This window comes from Vulpes lagopus, chromosome 5 (assembly GCF_018345385.1).
Source record: "Vulpes lagopus strain Blue_001 chromosome 5, ASM1834538v1, whole genome shotgun sequence".
Lineage (NCBI taxonomy): Eukaryota > Metazoa > Chordata > Mammalia > Carnivora > Canidae > Vulpes > Vulpes lagopus.
The window spans coordinates 27,434,975-27,452,475 of record NC_054828.1 but is presented as its reverse complement, the minus strand read 5'-3'; the positions used below and the strand labels follow the sequence as shown (position 1 = coordinate 27,452,475).

At 33.8% G+C, this 17,501-nt stretch overlaps 1 protein-coding gene across 7 annotated transcripts in view; it reads right to left on the bottom strand.

Annotated features, from left to right (window-relative positions):
• The window catches only part of TSGA10 (testis specific 10), a 128,672-nt gene that overhangs the window by 98,823 nt on the left and 12,348 nt on the right, over positions 1–17,501 (bottom strand). For 6 of the 7 annotated variants that reach the window (XR_005987778.1, XR_005987777.1, XM_041754842.1 and 3 more), the window contains 7 exons: positions 14,635–14,850; positions 9,305–9,370; positions 8,116–8,283; positions 7,559–7,714; positions 5,460–5,630; positions 5,299–5,376; positions 4,212–4,363 (listed from right to left, as the gene is read on the bottom strand). Coding sequence is in view for 5 of the 7 variants with exons in the window: in XM_041754839.1 (XP_041610773.1) it covers positions 4,212–4,363; positions 5,299–5,376; positions 5,460–5,630; positions 7,559–7,714; positions 8,116–8,283; positions 9,305–9,370; positions 14,635–14,850 (1,007 nt within the window). In the remaining 2 variants the exon portion in view is untranslated. The remainder of the gene's footprint in view (positions 1–4,211; positions 4,364–5,298; positions 5,377–5,459; positions 5,631–7,558; positions 7,715–8,115; positions 8,284–9,304; positions 9,371–14,634; positions 14,851–17,501) is intronic. The other variant, XM_041754840.1, reaches the window with a different exon arrangement.

The window sequence follows — 17,501 nt, the reverse complement described above, 5'->3', positions numbered from 1 at the left end:
GGAAGCAACCAAGACGTCCTTTAATATGTGCATGGATAAACACACTGTAGTACATACAGATGATAGATTATTATTCAATGATAAAAAGAAATAAGCTATCCAGGTATGAAAAAACATGAATGAACCTAAAATGCACATTACTAAGTGAAAGAAGCTAGTCTGAAAAGGTTGTACACCATATGATCTCAATTATATGACGTTCTGGAAAAGGCAAACATTTCCTCAGCCAGGTGATCAAGGTCAAAATCAATGATAATAAATTTATGAACATTATGTACTCATAATACCATATATATATATATACATAAATATATATATATATCCTAAAATGGCATTTTACCTCTGTGACCGCTCTCAAAAAGAAATTATCCAGTCTAATCATGACAAAAACAGCAGACAAACCCCAACTGAGAGACATTCTACAAAATACCTGATCAGTATTCCTCAAAACTGTCAAGGTCATCAAAAACAAGGAAAGTATGAGGCTGTTATAGCCAAGAGAAGCCTAAGGAGACATGACAACTAAATGTAATTTTGTGTCCTGGATAGGATCCTGAACAGAAAAAGGACATTAGAGGAAAACTAAGGAAATCTGAATATAGTATGGACTTCAGTTAGTAATGTATCAAATAACTGATTCATTAATTGTAACAAATGTAATGTACTAGTGTAAGATGTTAACAGAGGAAATTGGTATGAGGATTGTAGGAACTCTACCATCTTCACAATTGCTCTGTTAATCTAAAACTTTTGAAAAATATTTATTATTATTATTTTTTTTAAATTTATGATAGTCACAGAGAAAGAGAGAGAGAGAGAGAGGCAGAGACACAGGCAGAAGGAGAAGCAGGCTCCATGCACCGGGAGCCCGACGTGGAATTCAATCCCGGGTCTCCAGGATCGCGCCCTGGGCCAAAGGCAGGCGCCAAACCGCTGCACCACCCGGGGATCCCCTATTGTTTATTTTTAAAAACAATTGTATTTTCATATATAAGCAATAAGCAATCAGAAAGTGAAATTTAAAAATTCCACTTCCAACAGCATCAAAAAATAGGAAATAGAGATAAATTTGACAAAAGAAGTACAGGACCTATACACTAAAAACTACAAAACACTGCTTGAGGAAAATTAAAGATCTAAACAATGGAGCAATATACTCTGCGAGTGGGATCTCTTCATATTCCTTAGATGTCACTTTTCCCAATTCCAATCAAATTCTCAAGCAGGTTTTTTTTTTTTTTTTGTATACACTGTGAAACTGATTCTAAAATTAAAATAAAATACAACAGAATAGCCAAAACTACTTTGAGAAAGAACAAAGTTGGGAGGACTAACATTATCTAATCTGAAGACCTTAAAAACACACACACACAAAGTAATTGGCTGGGCTATATTGGGATCAAGATATATACATAAAACAATCAAACAAAATAGATCATCAAGAAAAGACCTATACATATATGGACAATTGACCTTCTACAAAATACAAAAACAATATAGCATAGAAAGGATAGTTTTTCAACAAATATTGGAACTGGGTATCTTTATGCAAAAAAAAAAAAGTGAACTATGATCTATATCTTGTACTATATACAAACTTTGAAATGGATAGCAGACTTAAACGTTAAGAATTATAATGTAGGGCAGCCCGAGTGGCTCAGCGGTTTAGCACCGCCTTCAGCCCAGGGCATGATCCTGGGGACCCAGGAATGAGTTCCATGTCAGGCTCCCTGCATGGAGCCTGCTTCTCCCTCTGCCTGCGTCTCTGCCTCTCTCCCTCTCTCTCCTCTCTGTGTTTCTCATGAATAAATAAATAAAATCTTAAAAAAAAAAAAAAAAAGAACTATAGCACTGCTAGAAGAAAACACAAAAGAAAAATTAAGTGACCTTATGCTTGACAACAATTTCTTTAAAAGAATACAAAAAGCTGAATATAATTTTTTTTAAAAAATCAATAAATTTCACTTAATCAAAATGGAAAGCATTTGCTTTTTAAAACACACTTAATAAAAAGGTAAGCCACATAGTGGGGAAAACCTGCAAAATATACCTGACATAGGACTTAGAATATAGAAAGGACTTTTACAATTTGATAACAATATAAACAATTCAATAGAAGTGTGCAAAAGATTTGAATTGACACTACAGAAGATAAATGTATGGTACATAACCACATGCACAGATGCTCCAAATCATTAGTCATTAGGGAAGGCAAATTAAAACCATAATACATACCTATTATAATGGTTAAGATTAAAAGATAATGCATACCAAGTGTTGAGATGAGGCTACAGAACACCTGCAATACTCATACACTACTGGTGTAAATGTAAAATAAAATAGTACAGCCACCTTGGAAAATAGTTTAATATATTCTTCAAAAGTTAAACATTTATCCATCACATGATTCAGTTACTGTACTCTTATGTACTTCATCCAAGAAAAATAAAAGCTATGTCCAAACAAAGATTCACGTAAGAAGACACAAGAATGTTTTATTTGTTACAGCTCCAAACTGGAAACAACTGAAATGTCCATATATTCATAAAATGGAATACTTCAGCAATAGAAAAGAATAAACTATTGATGATAGTATATGGATAAATTTCAAAATAATTATGCCGAGGGAAAATATAGTATACATGATTTCATTTATATAACATTTTAGAAAATCCAAACAAATCTCCAGGACAGAAGGCAAATCAGTGGTTGTTTAGGGATTGGCAGGATAGGTGAGAGGTTACAGAGAGAAATGAAGAAACTTTCAGGAATGATGGATAGGGCCACTATAATTGTGCCAACAGTTTTACAGGTATATACACATACTTACCAAACTGAACACTTTAAACATGTGCAGTTTACTGAATGTATGTCAATTAGACTCTAATAATACTGTTAAAAGAAAACAAATATATGCAAAAACCTTCCAAGTATCATATAACTATCTGATAGAATATTTTAATAAACTACTAAAATGCTTTCAAGGAACTTCTAATAACACTGGCAATGCTTATGATATACAATTAACTGAGGCTGGCCAAATATGTAAGCTAATATAGAAAAGACGTCAATTACATAGAAAGCTCATGTAACATGGACAGAAATATTCCTGGTTAGAAAGAGATCTATATTAATAATAGTTTTCAGTGAGTTAGGGAATCATGGATGATTTAAATTATCTTCACTTTTTTCTATTCTCCAGGGTTTTCTTTGTTGTTGTTTTTGTGGCATTTTATTATTATTTTTATTTTACCTGAGCTTAATTATCCTTTTAAAACTAAATGAAGGAAAAATATTTGAGTGATTATCTGTCCTAACAAGTTATTCCAACATATGTATCACAGACCCTTGAAAGATCAAAGAGAGGACTATGGGAGTTCATATGAGCATATGAACCAAGTATTACCTGTAGACTTAATAATATATTTCACACTCATATGAACTACTATTTTTCAAATGTTCAGATACACTGCAATTCAACATAACTGAATATGTAGAATGCTATCTTTCCCCTCAACAGACACTAAAACTGCTAACATGTTTAGCATGTTTTATTGCTAACATGCAATAAACTTATTCCCCTATACTTATTGCCTGTAGGTTGCTTTATTTGGAATTTCTCTGACTACCATACCAGTATGTAGGAAGGGTTAAGTACCAACTTGGCATTCAATTAACAGAGGTTCCATTTTACGGTCCTACGTGTTCAAACGCCAAAGTGAAATATGCTTGGTACCCAGACAGACTTTGTAAAAGCTACTTCAGTTAAACATTAAGCTTTCTGCAAATGTAAGATGAAGGTTACCAGAAGTTTAATTCCTAGTTAACTATGGCACTACTAGGGACGCCTGGGTGGCTCAATGGTTGAGTGTCTGCCTTTGGCTCAAAGCATGATCCCAGAATGCCTGGTTAGAGTCCCACATCAGGCTCCCTGGATGGAGCCTGCTTCTCCCTCTGCTTATGTCTCTGCTTCTCTCTCTGTGTGTGTCTCTCATGAATAAATAAATAAAATCGTTAAAAAAAAGAAAAAGTATGACATTACCAGTCCATAAGGGAATTTGGGGAAATCATTTAATGTGTGCTGAGATTTCTACAAATGCTTCATAATAACCCTCTAAGAAATTAAAGTCAACAAATATTATCATTATAAAATACAAAAAGCAGATCTAGTAGTTATAGTAAACTAGTTGTTTAAAGGTAATTTAGTTTACCTCAAAGAATTATTCTCTGCCTTTTGTCTGCCAAGTTCACTTTCAGTGTCCATTGCCTTTCTTGCTAGTGATTTCATTTCTTTTTCCACAGTAGTTATGGTTTCCTTCATCAAAGTCATATTTGACATTTGCTCCATACGTTCATCATCAAGCTACACAAGTAGAATGACAAGGTTATTGCCACCACTAACAAAATCTTCCTAAGAGACATCCTTTCTTTATGCAAACTGTGGCATATGACGAGATTTACACTAAGAGATGATCAGATTAGACTTGAATGTTGTGGGAGGCTGTATGGACAAAGTACTGTGGAAGACGAACAAGAACAAGCCACTGCACAACCTATGCATAAAGCCTATCACAGTATATGCATCTACATTTTTCAATCTGGTTCATTTTGACTGCAGCATATGTAACTTATTTGCAAAAGGATTTATTTGTTGTTAAACTAACAAATTATACATATAAAAAAGAATTATGAAAAAAATGTTTCTCTCTCCTGAGTAATGCTTTTTTTCTCATTATAATGTAATACAGATGAATTTATAAATATATTCAATTAAATTTGGTAATAGAAAGTCAAATTCCCCTAATTTTGTTTATATAGTCATAACATCTAAAATACATATTCATAGCATCTAAAATTCTTGATTAGTAAAAAGTGATGCTTCACTTTTAAATTCAGCTTAAATACATTCTTCTCATTAATTTTCATTTCATAATACTTTCTTCTACTTTAGCTACCCTTTAGATAGAATAAACCAGTTTCTCTGTATCTGACAATGCTATCTTTAATAAAATAGAGAGATGAGAAAGTTGCTAAAATCCTACAGATGTATCCCTAATGGGTTTTTTTAAAAGAACACACTTGCAACCCAACAGAAAAAAAGACTTTACTTATATTTTTTTGGAAGGAAATAAATAATGAAAAAGTGATAATTTATACCATGCACACCATCTTAAATATTTTAGGATTATTAACACTATCTTAGAAAAATAAAAGAGCTTCTCTGAACATGGAAAACAAGGGAAAGGGGGAAGCTACTGACAGTTTATAGCCGAAAGCACAAAAGTGATTTTTCTTTACGTTATGAACTGTACACTCCAGCTCTTCTATCCTTTGTTCCAAATGGGCCTTCTCATTAAATGCTGTCTCTTGGGCAATCTGTTTAAAAAAAAAAAAAAAATGTTTTCAATGTCACTCTATTGTGTTTCAGAAATGGTCATACAGATAAAATTTACCCAAACCTTTAGCCTTTCCCTCAGGCTATCTCGTTCTGTGGTCATTCTTCGTAAATCAGTGAAGGCCACATCTCTTTCAGTCTCCACCCGCCGGAGGATGGCATGTGCTGTTGTTGATTTAGGAGATTTACAGTTTTTCATCATTTCTCGTCGAAGTCGGGCAATTTCTTCTTGTGCCTATTATTTAAATATATAGACTTCTATTTAATAAACTTTAGAACAGACATAAATACAGCTATCTTATATCCAGCCAATTAAATACAACCCATATATATAAATGCATGCAACATTTTTAAGTGAGCTTCTATAAATAAATGCAAATGATATCCAAAAATGCAAGTGAATGTGTAAAAAATAAAAGTTTGATCTATTATATCTTTGCTAAAATTTTTTTAAAATTTGGAGGCAATCAATGCAAGAGAGAATGTCTTACTAAGAAATATGCATGTAATACACTCCACCCATTTTGTTATATAAATTTGGGTTCAACAAAATTCTATTTTAATAAATATTATACTGTTCCCATCCTTCTCTACATAAATATATATGCCATTTCCGTGTCCTGGCTACTTTTACTCTGACAGAAGGCCTATCAATCCTTACTGACAACCCAATATACTCTCTCATACTTGTTCAAACCACCCTCAAGTCCCAAACCTACTGGACACCTACAGATGATTTCATATCCTACTGTGCTATTTTAAAGTCCCTAATCTTTCTTTCTCTTGATTTTGATCACTAACTATTCAGCTGGTCTCCAAGTCTCAGAGGAAGATATATTACCTCTCAATTTCCATAGCAAAGCCTTTACCAGAATCCTGGACCTCATCTCCTGAAATGTCTTCTAGGATACTCCTGACTCAATTACAGTTGATCCTTGAACAACATGAGTTTGAACTTATATAAGATCCACTTATACATAGATGTCTTCAATAAATACAATATATTACTATAAATGTATTTTCTCCTCCTTATGATTTTTTTACTAACATGTCCTCTAGCTTATTTTATTGGAAGAGAAGTGTATAATACCTATATAAGAAAGATGTTAATTGACTACATTATTGCTAAAGTTTCTGGTCAATGGACTAGTTACAATTAAATTCTGGGGAGTCAAAAGTTTTTTTTTTTTGGGGGGGGGGAGTTGAAAGTTATCCATAGATTTTCCAACTGAGCAAGAGGGTTGGCACCCATAGTCCCACTTTGTTCAAGACTCAACTGTATAATTATTTCCTCTCACTCTGAATAGCTCCCTCTCCACTGGCTCTTTCTTCCCTGCTTTCTACTAATACATGCCTCCTCTATCTTGAAAAATGTCATTTGACCTTGTGGCCCCATTTACAATCCCATATCTCTTTTGCATTTGACATAATTTTTTCTTTAAGCACCATGGTTTGTACCCATTGCCTGCTCCTCACACCTACCCTCCCACCCGAATGTAAACTGCCTGATTCCTATACCTACATTTTTGCAGAATTTCAAAAAATGACCTCACTATATAGCCTTTTCTCAGTTCCCATTTTTGGTATTTGGTAACATTTGACATTGTCTCCAACACCAGGTTTTAGATTCTTTCCTTCCTTGGGCTTAATATTGTTCTACCTTAGTTTCTGATCTTCTTTATCTCTTTTAAAGGTTCCTCTGCCAATCGAAAAAAAAAAAAATCCCAACATTACATCTTGACTTCTCCATTCCTTTATAGCTTTCTCATTCTGAGACCTCATCTCCTCTGAAGGCCATAAACTCACCTCTAAGAAGATAGGTTTCATTAAGAATATCTTAAGAATAAAGTAATTCCCAAATGTTATGTTAATTTGATTGGGAGATTTATTTATTTATTTTTTAAAAGATTTTATTTATTTACTCATGAGAGAGCGAGAAAAGCAGAGACACAGGCAGAGGGAGAAGCAGGCTCCAAGCAGCGAGCCCAACGCGGGACTCGATCCTGGGACTCCAGGATCACAACCTGAGCCAAAGGTGGCGCTAAACCGCTGAGCCACCCAGGCTGCCCTGATTGGGAGATTTAAGCATTCTTAGAGAACTTAAAAAATTATTTATCTCTGGAATTATTATTAATTAGATATTTCATTTATAAATAAGTTTACCTGTTCATAAAGAAGAAAGGTCTTGTCTCTTTCAGATGTAAGAACCTTGACATTACCCTGAATTTCTGCCAAATGACGCTCATATTTTTCCAGCATGCATTTAAGTTCTTCACGGTCTCTTGTTGTCTTCAAAAGCTCGACATCACAGTTTGTACCCTACAGTTATTACATAAGAAATTTGAAATTCTTCTTTGACATGTGGTTCTAAAAATCAGTGCTACTAATAGCAGTACACAATCTCTACTCAAGCAAACATGACTATATAATGAAAGGAAATGATGAAAAAAAAAAGTTAAAAAAATCACTTCTCTTTTAAAAAGTTTCATCCCAAATTGGTCCACATTTATCTGATTACCCCCCAACCACTACCAATACTAGTGATAAAGAACCAAATTCAATGGACCACTGTGCCATCAAAGAGATCTGTTTCCCCAATTCTTGGATATACTAATTCATGCCAAATCAAAATGAATTATTTACACATTACGTAAATCAAAGAACAAAAGTTTGTGTTTGAGGAACAAACTCCAAAATATTTGTAAGTTTCCAAAACCTACCCGGGAAGATGGAGATGGGCGTCTTGGACTTTTAGATCTACTTCTGATCATCTTTCTCAAATTTTGAGCTTCACTCTTGTAGTAATCTCTGTCTGCTTCTAAAGTCTTGACAAAGGAATCAAGTCTGGAAGGAGATTTATTTTGTGCTTTTTCAGTCTCTAAAATTATCTTGCCAAGAAGGAAAAAAATTGGGTCATTATTTCACATTAAACCACAGTATCATCTTCTAAATGAAAATTGAATAAACAGGGTCCTTAAAAAATAATAAATTTGGTATTATAAAAATAATTCATCTATACTCCTTAGAAAGCAGCTAGATGTCTTCTTTTTCTAGCATTTCTGAATGTACTATATTTTTATTTAACTGAAAGCACCTCAAATTTACTCAATAATTTTAAGAAAAAATGGTAAAGAAATTTCAGAGAGGCCAGAAATGTCCACAGATCTAGTTACAAGTCCTAGAAATTGAATAAATTTACTTAGAAAACAAGAATGCTAATATTAAAACTTCTTTCATTGCATCTAAGTTTTATTCAATAATTGTTCAACAAATGAATAAATTAAATGAATGCTGGATATTCTATACTTGTATAGAATAGAATAGAATGTACTTTCAAGTACATTCTCATTCACCTCAGAAGCATTTTTTCTTTTACAATCTTTATTTTACCAATACTTTATTGGGAGAAAATTACAGATATGCTTTCAGAGAGGGTGTTCCAAATATTTTAAATGATAGCATTAAATTATCTGAACAGAGAACTTTTTCATTTTTACATTGTTAGATAAAACAAAAACAAAAAACACATTATTCGGAATTAACATACAACATCTGACTTAATATTGATTACTAGGAGGAATAAAAGTTAATGTGTAAACAAATGCATCTTATATTTTCAGAATTAACTTATTCACAGTCATCATTCAATCAAGTAGTAGCTAAGGACACCAATAGAACCAACCAAAAGTTCTTTCCACCTCTAGGAAAGAAAGGTGTAACGATGAAATAGAGCAAGAACGGCAAGGCTCTTACAGATAGGAAGTGCCCTTGTACACCAGAGTGCTGATTTTAGAAAACGTTTTTCATTGTTCACAAAATGCATGAGAGCTAAAACACATACATCATTTTTTTGTAGTCTAACAGAATAAAAATGATTCCTCAACCTACATTTATGAAAAACATACTTACAGATCTAAGCCTTTTAATTGTATCTTCCAATACTATTATATTATTTTGCTGGCAAATGAGTTCAATCTGAAAAATAAGTTTGAAAATTGTCATTTAGATTAAAAAATACTTAAATTGTTATTTAGAAAATTGTTATTTAGATTAAAAATATTTAAACAAATTGAACTAAAAAGAGAACATCAAAGAAGGAAGCCACTTGAAACAACAGGTATTGGCAAGGATGTGAAGCAAAAGGAAACTTCATGCACCGTTGGGAATGCAAACTAGTGCAGAAACTGAAAAACAATAAGAAGGTTCCCCCAAAATTAAAACTGTAACTACCTTACAATCCAATAATTGCACTATTGGGTATTTACCCAAAAAATACAAAAACACTAATTCAAAGGGATATATGCATCCCTATATCTATTGCAGTATTATTTACAATAGCCAAATTATGGAAACAGCCAAAGTGGCCATCGAAAAAATGAATGGATATATATGTGGTTGTATACACACACACACAAAATAGAATATTATTCAGTCATAAAAGGAATGAAATCTTGCCATTTGCAACATAGATGAAGCTAGAAAGCTAATGCTAAGGGAAATAAGTCAGAGAAAGACAAATACCACATGATTTCACTCATAGGTGGAATTTGAGAAACAAAACAAACGAGCAAAGGAAAAAAAGAGAGAGTGACAAACCAAGAAACAGCCTCTTAACCACAGAGAACAAACTGAGAGTTATCAGAGTGGGGTGTGGGTGGGATAGGTAAAAGATGGGATGGGGATTAAAGAGTACACCCAAGTGAGGAAAAAAAAATAAAATAAAAACTTAAAAAAGGAAGTCACTTAAAAATAAAAACATGTGGTGGATAATTTACAAAAGAAAAGATAATCTATTCTTTCTGTTCACCTACCTTTGGGTGGTAAAAGAACATAGGATGAAATACAGCATTTCCTTTCAATTAACCCATGTTTATTACCAAATAGTAATTGGTTATATTTTACCAAATTACTCCCTACAAACTGCAACAAAATGTTAATACTAATTATAATTCTAAAGATGATAATAGGGAAGAGATAAAAGAATGGATAGGATAAAAGTTCTCCTCAATCACCAAAGTCAGAAGTGTTTGCTTTCTCCTCTGAACTCTAGATCAACCAAATTCATAAAATATTTTTTGTATCAGTTTTAGGAAATCAAACATACCCAGTCTTATAATATAGCTACCTGTAGTCATAATCATATATCTAGTATATGACTAGATTGCATATTTCTAGAGGACAGTAACTATATTTTTACACAAAGATCTATTTGATATAATCTATAAGTTGGCATATTAGTTTAATAAATTTATTTCTTAATTCATAAACCTTCCCCTCATTATTCTAAACTGTTTCCTGATATATTTTAAATTTGACTTTTCTGGAATTATTGCTCATTTGTTCTTTAGACCCAAGTTCTTTTTTAAGATTTCTCTGGCAGTCATATTTTTTTGTAGTTTATAAAATATTAAGGGTTAATGGTATGAAACAAAACCTATGTACACTTTGGAAAAGCTAATGCAGTTTCCAACAGACAATTTTCAATGCTTTAATTTATACTATTATGTAGACATCAAAAAGAAATGGATCTATATTAAGTTATGTATAGAGATGCCCATAGTATAAAAACTCACACTGCCAAAAATTTTATCTGACACATTGCTATGAAAAATAAATTTATACACACATATCCTAGATACAGATGGAACATAAGCAGTAATATGTAAACTGAGGAAGATAAGATTATGCCTAATTATAGCAAGATGTGATTACAATAAATGTTATTTTCTTCATTTCACACTTCCACATGGAAATTTTTATAATAAACATATATTACTTTTGCAGACATAAAAAACATTGCTAATTTCATTTTGAAAAACAAAATTACAACTGGTCCAAATAAAAAGATGCTAACTCAGTGTTTTCATTTATTTGGCAAATGATTAATGAGAACCTACTGTGTGCCTGACATTGTGCTGGGGATAGCAGGGAATAAAACAGACAAAAAACCTATGCCCTCCATCTGCACCCCAATGTTTATAGCAGCAATGTCCACAACAGTCAAACTACGGAAAGAGCTCAGATGTCCAGATGAATGGATAAAGATGTAATGTGTGTGTGTATACATATATACACACACAATGGAGTACTACTAAGCCATCAAAAAATGAAATCTTGCCATTTCCAACAACATGGATAGAACTAGAGGATATTATGCTAAGCGAAATAAGTCAATCAGAAAGACAACTGTCTTTTGATTTCACTTGTGTGGAATTTAAGAAACAAAACAGAGGAGCATAATGGAAGGGAGGGAAAAATAAAACAAGATGTAATCAGAAAGGGAGAAAAACTGTAAGAGACTCTTAACCCTCTTATCCATAGGAAACAAACTGAGGGTTGCTGGAGGGGACGGGGGTAGGGGGATGGGATAACAGGGTGATGGGCATTAAGGAGGGCATGCGATGTAACAAGCACTGGGTGTTATATAAAACTGATGAATCACTGACCTCTACCTCTGAAACCAGTAATAGATGTTAACTAAATGAATTTAAATTTAAAAAAAAAAAAAAAGAAAACCTCTGACCTCGTAGAATTTACATTCTAGTTGAAAAGAGAAAAATAAAATAGGTAAAATATATATCTGACAGTTACTACATTATTCAAAAAAATACATAATGAACATTCACATCTGTTCTAGGCAACTGAGATAAAAAAGTGAAAGAAAAAAAAACCACCAAATATCTCTGCCTTTGGGGACCTTACATTCCAGCTGGGCAGACAGTAAAAAATAAAGCTAACAGGGATGCCTGGGTAGTTCAGTGGTTGAGCATCTTCCCTTCAGCTCAGGGCAAGATCTCGGAGTCCAGGATCAAGTCCCACATCGGGCATGAAGCCTCCTTCTCTTCCCACTGCCTATGTCTCTGCTCTCTTTCTGTCTCTCATGAATCAATAAATAAAATCTTAAAAAAATAAAAACCTAACAAATTCTATAGTACATTGGGGGAAAAAAGAACAGAGTTAAGATATTGGAAGTGTTTATGAAGGAACAGACTGGAATTTCAAATAGGGTTATCAGATAAGTCCTCATTAAAAGGAGACCTGTGGGCACAGAGAAAGGGGTCAACCATATAAAAACCTGGAAGAACATTCCAGGCAGAAGATATAGCTATAGCAAATGTTCTAAAGCAAAGGAATGTCTGCTAAATTCCAAAAAATAGTAAGGAGGCAGTAGTTGGAAAATGCTACAGAAAAAATAAATCAAGGGAGACAAAGGGATAAGCATGGGGTGGGAGAGGATGAAAAACTTAAATAGCCTTTACGCTTCATCTTCCACATGCTAAATTTTGAAATATTTTTGATTGATGAATCATACGTAAATGTAACAGTAACGACAAGAATTACCAAAGATCCAGTCCAATAATAGCCCTTATATTACTCAAAATATAAATTGTATGAAGAAACTAGTAATGGCCAAATAGCAATTCTGTTTCTTTCAAAAATTTATGTTCAGTTAGCTGAGAAATACTGTATTAGTAAGATATACATGATTAAAAAAAATTACGACGAGCAGATAATAGAAGGTATATAATTCTGGTGGTTATAAAATATGTCCATAAGATTTGATATCCCTTACTTTAAAAGATGGAGTTGAATTTCCTTCCCCTTAAGTGTGGTACAGACTTAGTACTCACTTCTAGTGAACAGGATGTGATGGTCTGTAACTTTGTTAATAGGAAGGCTGTCCATATTCAGGGACAGGAGGCAAATGGGAAATCTCTTTACCTACTGCTTAATTTTGCTAAAATGTTGCCAAAACTGCTCTAAAATTAAAGTCTATTCAGATTTTTTAAAAGGGGGAGAACCTCAAAGAAATAAAACTCAGGGATCCCTGGGTAGCGCAGCGGTTTGGCGCCTGCCTTTGGCCCGGGGCGCGATCCTGGAGACCCGGGATCGAGTCCCACGTCGGGCTCCTGGTGCATGGAGCCTGCTTCTCCCTCTGCCTCTCTCTCTCTGTGTGTGACTATCATAAATAAATAAAAATAAAAAAAAAAAGAAATAAAACTCAGAGGCAGTGGAGACTAACACATTTTAATACACAGAAACGTAAAACTTTGATTAAAAAACCTTTAAAAAAAAAAAAAAAAACCTTTTTAAAGTGTGAAATAGGGATGCCTGGGTGGCTCAGTGGTTGAGCATCTGCCTTTGGCTCAGGGTATGATCCCAGGGTCCAAGGATGAAGTCCTGCATTGGGATCCCTGTAGGGAGTCTGCTTCTCCCTCTGCCTATGTCTCTGCCTCTCTCTCTCTCTCTCATGAATAAATACATAATATCTAAAAAAAATTTTTTAAATAAAAAAATATAATGTGAAATAAACTGTGTGTTGTGAAAATAGAAAAAAAAGGGTGGAAATGTATGTATTATCTATCTGTTGGTAGGTATCTATGCAAGAGAGAGAATTAGGAAGGGAGAGATATGTCCTATATATAGAACATTCCTGTTTTTCTTCCAAATTTTTATTAAATTCTAGTTAGCTAACTAATATATAGTGTATTATTGGTTTCAGGATTAGAATTTAGTGATTCATCACTCACATGTAACACCCAGGGCTCATCATAACAAGTGCCCTCCTTGACATCCATCACCCGTTTAGCCTATGCCCCACCCACATCTCTCAACAACCCTGTTTATTCTCTATTGTTAAGAACGTCTTATGGTTTACTTTCCCCCCACCCTTCCCATATGTTCATTTGTTTTATTTCCTAAATTCCATGTATTAGTGAAATCATATGGTATATGTCTCTGACTTATTTTGCTTAGCATAATACACAATGCCACATTTCTGAGCCCTATCCACGTCCTTGTAAATGGCTAGATTTCATTCTGTTCGATGGTTGAGCAATCAAACATATTCCATTGTATACATATATACCACATCTACAGAACATTCCTATTGCCTGAAATTTTTACCATGACTACATCTTACTTAAGAAATTTTTTGAGCAAAAACTTTTAAAAGAAATAAAATGTGCAGTACAATATATTTTAATCCTTAGGTAGACATTTAAATGTAATGTCAAACCTCAAAAACTGAAATGATACGAGAATGTCACTTTTTCCTTTGCACTTACATGATGTTTAAAGTAGAATTAAAATCCTGATCAGTAGTCCAATGCTAACTAGAATTACTGCAGTGATCATTTCACAATATATAGAAATAATCATGTTGTACACCTCGAGCTAATATAATGCTCTATGTCAGTTACAACAATAAAAATTCCTATTAGTGGTAAATGTAATACCTTTGCTTCTTCAAGTTCTTTGTCAGCAGTATCCACCACAAAATTTTTCTCTTTTTCTAGTTGCTCTGCTAGTTGGTCAATTTTAATCAATTCTTTACAAAGATGCTCATTGTGGCTGGTTAAATCATCTACTTGACTGCTTACCACCTCCTTACTATCCAAGAGTTTCCTAACATATTCTTCCAAGCCATGATTTGTCTGTTTGAGATCTTCAATCTGTTGTAATTAGAAAAAAAAATCATATTAAAATATTTCCCTTGATTTCCTCTGAGGAGAACAATTAGATAACTGGAATCAGGAAGGGAGATTTATTTCCTTGAAAGGAAACCTAAGTATATACATTTTTTCACTTTCCAAAATTTGCACCATGTGAATGTAATACCTATCTGAAAAAATATATTAAAAGAAAATTTAAAGGTTTATAGCTACATCTTCTAAGACAATTTATAATAAACTTAATTACTATTAAGTTGTGATTTTCAACTAAAACTATTAGAAAAATAGCCAAATATTTATATCTTCACAAGATAAACCAGTTTTGAAATTACTAATTTTAATAATTTATATCAATTAGATGTTCTTTAGAATTAAATTTCTAATTGTTACCAAAATATGTTAACTCTTTAAAAAAATGTTCTTTTGAACATATCAGTAACTTACTTGACTAAGCTAAATACCAAATCAATCAAGTATTTGCTGACTAAATTGGAGGACCACAGCTTTCCTTCCCAGCCCACTATCAAACCATCAACGGATGAAGAAAGGGGCCTTTTCTATCATGGAGGTATCCAAATGCCTTTAAAGGAAAAAAAATATATTAGACTCATTGAACATAATTATGTGTCAGGACTTATGATAAATTACTTTTTTTAAAGATTTTGTTTATTCATTCATGAGAGACACACAGACACAAACAGAGGGAGAAGCAGGCTCCATGCAGGGAGCCCGATGTGGGACTTGATCCGGGAACTCCAGCATCACGCCCTGAGCTGAAGGCAGTCACTTAACTGCTGAGCCACCCAGGCATCCCTGTGGTGAATTAACTAAAATTTCCTTTTTTGCCCTGGTCTCAGGGAATTTTAAAGCCTATCTGTAACCTACCTCTAGCAACTAGCACAGAACCTGTGTGCAATGATCTCCTGTCTGCTATTCTTATCCCATGCTTTCACAAAGTTTATCTTCCCCTATTCTTATTACCTAAGTTATTTTTATTACTTGTATCTTTTTTAAAACTATAGGATGTGGGATAAACATAAACTTCAACTTATCTATCTATATGTCTTTTTATCTTTATTTATGGCATCTATAGTGCCACATTTCTGAGCAATAAGAGCATACTAAAAATGTTTGCTAACCTTCCATTGTACCAGGAGAGGCTAAATGCTCCTCCCCTTTGTAGTCCCATTAAGCCTCTTACACAGTTTAATCTTGGTATTTTATAACATATATTATTTAACTCCCTGTCCCTTCCACTAAATTCTAAGCTTTAAAGGGATTGTCTCCAACTTCAGTATTAACATACCTCTAATTTTTTTTTAATATTTTATTTATTTATTCATGAGAGACACAGACTGAGAGAGGCAAAGACACAGGCAGAGGCAGAAGCAGGCTCCCCAGAGGGAGCCTGATACAGGACTTGATCCCGCACTCAGGGATTGCAACCTGAGCCGAAGGCAGGCGCCCAACCACTGAGCAACCCAGGCGTCCCACACCTCTCATTTCTGTATCATTTACTATGTATCTAGCATATAAAGCTCAAATTATTTTTAAATGAATAAATAAAACAAAGAAACACTCTCCTCACTTCTAACATCAAGCAAGCCCTACTTCTACTGAACTCCAAAATTCCAAAACACAAGTACTTTAGAAGAGGCAGTTTCAAGTGGTAGAAAGGACGTAAGCTTTGGAATTAGGCAGATAGGTTCAAATTCTGTTGTAGTTCTTCGCCAATTACTTAACCCTGGACAATTTACCATATTTTCTTGATCCTAAGAGATGCCTCTAACTTCAGAAAAAATAAATGGAAGCCTCTTGACCTTCATCTGTTAAGTAGACAGAATACCTACAACTTGCAGGGTTGTAGTCACATAAAAAAAGTTCAAGTAAAATTTCTGGCAAATGACAGGTCCTCAAAAAATAGCTTTTAAAAAAACTTATTTTGAAATAACCAGAAGATTCACAGGAAGTTGCAAAGTATACAAAAAGGTCCCCTGGGCCCTTAACCCACTTTCCCCAATAGTTATATCTTAAATAATTATAGTACAATCTCAAACTCAGAGATTTGGCATTGTTACAATGTGATCCCATGTATAGACTGCTGTAGAACTAAGATACAGAATTATTTTATCACCACAAAGATTGCACTCTTATTACCCTTTTATAGTCACATCCTCTGCCCTCCCCATCCTTAACTTTTAGCAACCACTAATCTCTATAATTTTGTCTTCTCAGGAATATTATATAAATAAAATCACGTGATAAAGATCAGGGTATGTGATCTTCTGACATTGGCTTTTTCACTCAGCATAATGCCACGAGATCTATCCAAGTTACACAGATCTATAGTTCATTTTTTGTTGTTGTTAACATTCCATGGTACAGATTACCAGTTTGTTTAGTCACTCACCAATTAAGGGAAATTGTAGGTGTTTCCATTCTTTATTTTTTTTTTTAAAGATTTTATTTATTTATTCATGAGAGACACAGGCAGAGGGAGAAGCAGTCTCCATGCAGGGAGCCCAACACAGGACTCGATCCCGGGTCTCCAGGATCAGGCCCTGGGCCAAAGGCAGGCACTAAACCGCTGGGCCACCGGGGCTGCCCTGTTTCCATTCTTTATGACAAATAAAGCTCCTATGAACAATCAT